General features: G+C 37.4%; 2 protein-coding genes across 4 annotated transcripts in view; one reads left to right on the top strand and one right to left on the bottom strand.

Moving 5' to 3' along the window:
• The window catches only part of LOC137658845 (citramalyl-CoA lyase, mitochondrial-like), a 214,161-nt gene extending 205,829 nt beyond the window's left edge, over positions 1 to 8,332 (top strand). Inside the window, exon 9 of the mRNA XM_068393938.1 lies at positions 8,194 to 8,332. The gene's annotated coding sequence lies outside the window, so the exon portion shown is untranslated. The remainder of the gene's footprint in view (positions 1 to 8,193) is intronic.
• LOC137658844 (glycosaminoglycan xylosylkinase) overlaps positions 1 to 8,431 on the bottom strand; it is a 197,407-nt gene that overhangs the window by 102,057 nt on the left and 86,919 nt on the right. For all 3 annotated transcript variants that reach the window (XM_068393935.1, XM_068393937.1, XM_068393936.1), the window contains exon 7: positions 8,177 to 8,371. In XM_068393935.1, the coding sequence (XP_068250036.1) occupies positions 8,177 to 8,371 (195 nt within the window). The remainder of the gene's footprint in view (positions 1 to 8,176; positions 8,372 to 8,431) is intronic.

Genomic DNA, 8,431 nt, shown 5'->3' with positions numbered 1-8,431 from the left:
ATTATGAGTGTGTAAAGGCTATCGTCTTGAAGGCCTATGAGTTAGTCTCTGAAGCCTATAAGCAACGCTTCAGGAACTTAGAAAAAAGTAGGGAGCAAACTTTTATTGAATTCGCAAGATCGAAGGAACAATATGCTAGTGATTGGTTCGAGTCCAAGGAAGTGGTAAATTTTGAGAAATTGAAGGAGTTAATGTTGGTGGAGGAGTTCAAGAGGTGTGTTCCGGATAAACTGAAGGTTCACCTCGAAGAGTTAAAACTAGAGACCATTCAGGAGGTAGCCATCGCTAGTGATGAGTATTATTTGTCTCATAAGAGTGAGTTAGGGGGAGTAACAAAAATGGTGAAGTCCGGATGGGGTAAAGTAGGTAGGAATAATAATTCTAACAATAATAATAATTCTAACAATAATAATAATAATAATAATAATAATAATAATAATAATAATAATGCAGGGATGTTTACTAGAAATAATTATAGAGGTAATGATCAGGGCAATGCCAATACTAATATTAATTTTTCTCCTAACAGGAATAATAGACCTAAGATATATAATCCCGAGAAATTGAAAACATTGACGTGCTTCTTTTGCAATAAGAAGGGGCACGTAAAGAGCATGTGTTATGCGTTTAGAAACTCACAAAATGCTAATGTTAGGCCAGTGATGGGCGTGGAAGAGGGAGAGAGAGAACCTACCCCAACAACATCCGCTGATCAAGGACTACCTGGTTGTTTTGACAGATATTTGTCCTTCGGTAGTGTCTCTTTCGCCAATTCGTCCGAGAAAAGACGTGTGCGTATTTTGCGTGATACCGGTGCAGCTCAGTCTTTGATATTAAGGGAGGCATTACCTTGCAATTTTGTACCCAAAAGTGGGGAATTTGTGTTATTGGCTGGTTTTCCTGATACGGTAAAATCGTATGCCATGGAAAATTTTAATTTAATCTGCCCTTCCTTTGCAGGGAATTTGAAATTGGCCATCGTTGATAAATTTCCGGTTAAAAATGTTGATGTTGTGATAGGGAATGATGTTGCTCTGAAGAATAATACTTGTCCCATACAGATAAACCCTGATAGTGAAGTAGCAGCAGTTACTCGTTCTAGTGCTAAAGTTGTTGACGCTGCAGAGTCAACAATTGATCTACATTTAAGTAGTTTAGAACGTAGTGATAGCGTAGGTGTAGATCTTGGGATTTTGAAGGACAAACTGAATTGGACTATTGAAGAGCTAATCAAAGCTCAGAAAAAGGATTTTCGGGATCTCCCTATTGAGTCAGGTGAGGTGACTGATATAACTGGTCCCAAATTTAAAATAATTAATAATATTTTATATAGGTTGACTAGGCCTATGGAGGCTGATAACTTTGATTATGAAATTTTGAAACAGATAATGGTTCCATTTGTTTACAAGAATGAGTTGATATCATTGGCGCATGAAAGTGGTTTGACCGGACATTTTGGCATTCATAAGACTTCTGGCAAGTTGTTAATGAATTATTATTGGCCGAAGTTGAAGGCGGACGTAAAGAAGTTTGTCAATAGCTGTGATGTTTGTCAGAAGGTCGGTAAACCTAATCAGCTTATTCCAAAAGCGCCTCTATGTCCTATTCCAGTGGTTTCCGAACCTTTCACGGAGGTCATTATTGATATTGTTGGACCATTACCAAGGAATCGTAGTGGAAATGAATATATTTTGACTATCATGGATAGGATGTCTCGATATCCCGAGGCAATACCACTACGTACGATAAAAAGTGTTAAAATTGTAGATGTACTAATTGACTTTTTTACCAGATTTGGGATGCCTAAAATTATTCAATCGGATTGTGGTTCTAATTTTGTTACCAGGTATTTCAGAGATAAAATGGCATAGTTAAATATAAAACATGTGACCTCTTCTCCATATCATCCAGAAAGTCAGGGAGCTCTGGAGAGATTTCATCAAACCCTGAAATCGATGGTAAAGAAATATTGTTTGATTAATGGTTCTGAATGGGATAAGGAATTACCTTATTTGTTGTTCGCTTTTCGTTCTGTCCTAAGTCAGTCTTTAGGTTTTTCGCCTTTCAGCCTTGTGTTTGGCCATTGTGTTCGAGGTCCTCTTGATGTTGTTCGAGAGTCCTGGGAGGGAGACGTCCCTGAGATCAATTTATTAGGTTATGTGTCTAATCAAGGTGATAAGTTAACAAAGGCTTGGAAATTTGCAGGTGAAAATTTATTTTGTAGCCAAAAAAGAATGAAGTACTTTTTTGACAGAAGGTCTAAAGCACGTGACTTTGCGGTAGGCAACAAAGTTTTGGTTTTGTTACCCATTCCTGGAAATCCATTGAAAGCACCTTTTTCAGGTCCTTGGAAAATTCTGAAAAAAATTAGTGAAGTTAATTATTTAGTAGAGACTCCCGAGAGAAGGAAACCTTTTCAGCTTTGTCACATAAATATGTTGAAGGCTTATGTAGAACGGGAGAAAGTCATTCCCGTGGCAACCATAGGGAATGCTGTAGTTTCCGAGAACGATAAACTTTTTTTCTTTTTCAGAGGGTGAAAGTATTGATGATAATTGTTTTAATGGAAGTGAATGGCGTTCAGATAATAAGAATTCTTTGAAACATTTTTCTGGTATGGTTTCTCATTTAAGTAATGAAAAACAAAAGTCTTTAAAGAAATTGGTATTTAATTATAAGGAATTATTTTCGGATGTACCGGGAAGGACTAATGTCCTTGAACATGACATGGACGTAGGTAGTGCCACTTCTGTGAAACGATCTCCTTACAGGTTGAATCCCTTTAAAAATGAGGTTGTGGCGAAGGAAGTTGATTATATGCTAAAACATGACCTAATTGAACCTAGTCAAAGTCCTTGGTCATCACCTGTTGTATTGGTAAAGAAACCCGACGGTAATTTCAGGTTATGTTTTGATTACCGTAAATTGAATGAAGTGTCTAAGTCTGATTATTACCCATTACCACGAATTGAGGATTGTATTGATCGTATGGGTAAGGCCAAGTACATTAGTAAATTCGATTTGCTGAAAGGTTATTGGCAGGTTCCTCTTTTGAAGCGGGCAAGGGCCCTGTCCGCTTTCGTAACACCCCAGGGACTGTTTCAATGTAAAGTGATGCCGTTTGGTATGAAGAACGTGGCTGTTTCAGAGGTTAATGAATACTTTAGTCCATGGTTTAGAGGGGTGTGTAGTTTATATTGATGATATTGTTATTTGTAGTAATGATTGGGAAACTCATTTAAAACGTATTAGGGCACTGTTTGAGGTTTTGAAGAAAGCAGGTTTAGTAATTAATTTAAAGAAAAGTGAATTCACAAAGGCGAGGGTCGTATATTTGGGTCATGAAGTTGGTAATGGTAAAACTGCTCCTAAGCAAGCAAATATCGAATGTATTGAAAAAATGTTAATCCTTAAGTGCAGGAGGGATGTCAGAAGATTCCTTGGGTTGGGTGGGTACTACCGAAGGTTTGTTAGAAATTTTTCTGACATCGCCGACCCTTTGACTAATCTCTTAAGAAAGAAGGTAGCTTTTGTCTGGACTGATGAAACATAAAGGGCTTTTGATAATTTAAAAAGAGTATTAATTAATTTCCCTGTCTTAAGAGCTCCTGATTTTGACCTTCCTTTTTCTCTTGCCACGGATGCAAGTGACGTTGGTGTAGGAGCGGTGTTGTTGCAGAATGACGAGCAGGGAGTTTCTCATCCTGTCGCCTTCTTTTCAAAAAAATTGTCCTCCGCCCAACGTAGGTGGGTCCCATTTTTTAGGGAAAAAGACTCCACGAAATCCTTTCAGTTCCATGATTCCCTTAAACCCTTTTGGATATACCCCAGAAAAAAGTTAACACTCTTTGGGCCAGGTAAAACACTCCTTTTAGCACTACCTCATTCACTTGGATGCCATTTTCACCAATTTGGACAAAAAAGGGATTTTGACTACCGACCGAAGCCGCTAACTAACACTGTCCAAATAGCCTAAATAAAAGATAAAATCATGCCAAAACATTGAATTAGATGTCCATAACAAAAATAAGACTACAATTAGTATAAGGAACTAATAGAAAGCCTTACAAAACAAAGACATCCCGAGGAAGCGACACCAAAAGACCGCATACACACCCGTAAGGGAGCATCAACAAAGGGGCTGAGAAAAAACCCAACAAGGTTATTGAATGAACGTGTGTCGCTACCTAGAAATCCCAAACAGACAAATATAATACTCAATTTGGGAGCATGGATCTCCAAAACGCCTGACATCTTCACTAACAAAATAACACAGAGCTACGAAAAACATGTGCCGAACGTTCACGGGTGCTAACAAGGAAACATGGGAGAAGGATAGGTAGTGGAGGTGGTGAGGTGGTGGGGTGGGGGGGGGGGGGGGGGGCAGTAGCTGTAGTGAACGATACCTCGTAGTAATGGGGGATTTTGAGGAGGGAGAAGTCTAATTGGAGAGGGATCTCTGGTAGTGGTATCACTCGCCCCAGTTTTAATACCGACACCCTTTAGGGGTGAGTGAGCTGGATATATTCCTAGCATTCAATGCAACTTTTTTCTCTGGTATATTTAGCAGTATTTATATCTTTGAAATGGTGCTTTAAGGAGCATTTCACGGAGCGACACAGGTTGGGCCCAGAAAAGAAGTTTCTTGGCCTAGCACTGTCATAATGACCACAGAAGCATCCAGCAAACTGTGGTATAGAAGAAAAACCCAAGCATCTGAGACTGCCATTGCTAAGGTATTCAAAGCAGACTTATACGGCATCAGATCAACCTCTTTTGGGGTTAGTTGGGGACATGCACTGAGAGAAGGATCTTTGTACTAATTTAACGATTTGCCAGAGATTATTATCTAATTGAATCAGGATTATATCATCTAATTACTGTTTTTCTTGACATTTTCCGTTTTTTTTTTTTTTTAAGTTTTAAGTAGGCTAATCATCCTAACTCTAGTGAGTGTCAATATATATTAATAAAGTTAAAAAACAGCCATAGCAATAATTGCAGCTTCTTTTTCTTACTTAAAATGCTTTTAAAAAGGGATTAATTTGCACTACACTGTATTTCCTTTAATTTTAAGAACCAACCATTTAAAGCATTTCTTTGCATTTTCTCAGAATATTACATGCTTTGGCTGTACACAAATGTATTTTAAAATTTTATGCATAGCCCATCAAGCTAAACTACACAGGTTTCTTGATAATTATGCTATCGAACTAACATTAGTGTTATCAATAAAGAATAAAGAAAATACATAATACGCATCTTTTCAAAATTAGTTATACAGTAATTATAGGGTAAATCAGATGATATACAGGGTTCGACTTGTGGTGGCGAGACAAGATGAGTTACTGGCTCTATTATTTATCCAGTCTTTCTCTCATACTTTCATTGCCAGTGTTACCGCATGCCATTTCATAGCAGCACCAGAGGTATAACCACTACTTTTTCTCTTACTATCAAACATCTTGAATGATAATAGATTACAATTTTTACACTAAGGAATAACCACTTAGCGTTGAATTAACTCAAACACGATTAGATAGGACAAATGACTGTGGTAGATGCAAAAAAAAAAAAAAAAAAAAAAAAAAAAAAAAAAAAAAAAAAAAAAAAAAAAATTAGGGTAATATTCGTTGCTTCACCAAGTGCCAGAGGAGCGAACTTATTTAACCCTTTATTTGAAATTCCACCATAATTTTAAACTTGTCACGTATGTTTAATCTTTTCAGTGTTATTTTTGCATGTTTGCATGGGTGGAACTTCAGTCACCTTTCCAACGGTAGAGGGTTACTGTACTTGCAGTGGTACCAAGCCTGAATACATTCAACTAATATGTAACGTATCACCAAATGCTGTAGAGATATCTTCCAGATAAAGAGTGACCTGATATTTTGAGATACCTTCATGATTAAGTAAAATATGTATAATTTCACTGGAAAATCTTAATGATACCTTTTTACAAGTAAATTTTATTAAATACACAATAGATGAACAACTCCTAATTATGATTATACATTATAAGTATAAAAACAAGGTTCAAAATAATGAAAAATCAAACTTCCGGAATATGTGAAACTGAATAGCAGTCTGCACTGTACTTCAGTTAAAGTTAGATCAATTACTGGTCAGAGATTAAAGAAAATTAAAATTTAGATTTGTTTTGTGAAGACAAATATTAATAGAATAATGGCTCTTGTATGTGTTTTACCTCCAACCAAATGTAGTATTCTGAATACTAAAAATAGGATATCTTATGGATACTAGTAAGTAGTAGGTTGGCCAGGGCACCAGCCACCCATTAAGATACTACCACTAGAGAGTTCTGGGGTCCTTTGACTGACCAGACAGTACTACATTGGATCCTTCTCTCTGGTTACGGTTCATTTTCCCTTTGCCTACACATGCACCGAATAGTCTGGCCTATTCTTTACATATTCTCCTCTGTCCTCATACACCTGACAACACTGAGATTACCAAACAATTCTTCTTCAACCAAAGGGTTAACTACTGCACTGTAATTGTTCAGTGGCTACTTTCTTTTTAGTAAGGGTAGAAGAGACTCTTTAGCATGGTAAGCAGCTCTTCTAGGCGAAGGATACTCCAAAATCAAACCATTGTTCTCTAGTAGTGGGTAGTGCCATAGCCTCTGTACCATGGTCTTTCACAGTCATGGGTTAGAGTTCTCTAGCTTGAGGGTACACTCGAGCACACTATTCTATTTTATTTCTCTTCCTCTTGTTTTGTTAAAGTTTTTATAGTTTATATAGGAAACATTTGTTTCAATGTTGTTACTGTTCTTAAAATATTTTATTTTTCCTCATTTCCTTTCCTCATAGGGCTATTTTCCCTATTGGAGCCCCTGTGCTTATAGCATCCTGCTTTTCCAACTAGGGTTGCCGTTTAGTAAGAAATAACAATAATAATATACTGTTAGTCCTTAAAAAAACTTGCCCTTTAGAATATGGGATATCTCTTCAAAAACACTGGATTGGCCACTGAATTATTAACAAGGTAGTTGGTAGTGATAGATCATAGGTGGCATGAGGGGGGGAAGCCGTGTCCACCAGCCTGTCACAGACTAGCCTCCTTTGTCCTTAGTCCTAGGACTGCAAGAGGTGGTTGGGGTGGGATATTTCATTAATAGGAATCCAGTTTTAATAGTTAAGAAAAATACAAATTAGCTTAAAAATGTGTAATTTGTCTAAGAGTATAAAAACCTTTCAACCTTTAAAATAGAGTGACTCACTCATTAGTAGGAGGAAATACTCTGGAGCTGGAGCCAAAGCAAAAGGTTCTTTCCTTTGCCGACATAGCTTCCTTCCTGACCCATTACTGGAGTAAGAAAGGCGACTCCCAAAAACTTCCCAACAGCTAATCATAGGGATTTAGAAGCTGTTAGGACCTCCGTCAGTACTACTTTAAAAGGAAGCCAGTACTAGGCTATGAAAACGTAGCTCCATAACAGATAACCTTGGCAGTCTCAAACCTGGCACATCAAGAGAACTCATTCTCCCAATTTCCGGGAGGATTGTGGAGTGCAGCATGTGACGGTTGTGGCAGCTGTATCCCTCAAGAGGAGACCAAAAAACCAGTAGAAGAACCAGTTATTCTACCTCTCCTTGAGACTTATCTTATGTCAAACGTATTAAATTACAGTCACCCCCTTACATAGGGGCACAACACATGGGACTTCAAAAGGTTTGTATCCTCTTAGGAACAAAATTTACTTCATCACATGCTCATCTTTAGATGCTTTTCTGCACTTATCACTAACGAAGAAAAGAAAGATCACTGTTGCGACCAAGGACAAACATGACTATTTTGTGACAGGCAGGTTGGGGGGAGGGGGGGGGTTCCCCTCACTCCACCTGTCATTACAATCTACCTACCTAATGATTTAATGGCCGTTCCTATGCCAATGAAGATGTATCCCGTTTTAAAGGGAGAAAGGTTTTAATATGCATATGAACAATGAGGAATTGCTATAAACTACCCACAATTTACATTCTGATAAAAAAGGTCTGCATGCAATTTATATTTATACTGATTTTTTAATGGCATTAATTAATTTAAAAAATACTATGGTATAGCAATCATTTGACTGAATAATATTAATATCGTAAATTAGAAATTTCAAACCAAATTCTATTACAGTATAAAACTTTTCAATCTCTACCTCTTTCCATTATCTAGAAGCACTAAAGAAGAATCAGGTTTTCCAGCTACCTCCGTGTAGTGGTGCCGGTCACCATTTTGGATAAGGAAATCAAAAACAGCAGTATCCATGAGGTCCAACACACGAGATGACTTTTCATCACTAAAGGATGAGTGGCGCAACACTAGCTCACAGTACTGCGGATTTTCTTCCCATCTGTTAGTAAGTACATAATTCAAAGCAAAATAAAATTACTATACAAGATACCTTACTGTA

Source organism: Palaemon carinicauda, chromosome 19, assembly GCF_036898095.1.
Source record: "Palaemon carinicauda isolate YSFRI2023 chromosome 19, ASM3689809v2, whole genome shotgun sequence".
NCBI classification, from domain to species: Eukaryota; Metazoa; Arthropoda; class Malacostraca; order Decapoda; family Palaemonidae; genus Palaemon; species Palaemon carinicauda.
The sequence above is the reverse complement of the archived record's forward strand: the minus strand, read 5'-3'. Positions and strand labels throughout refer to the sequence as shown.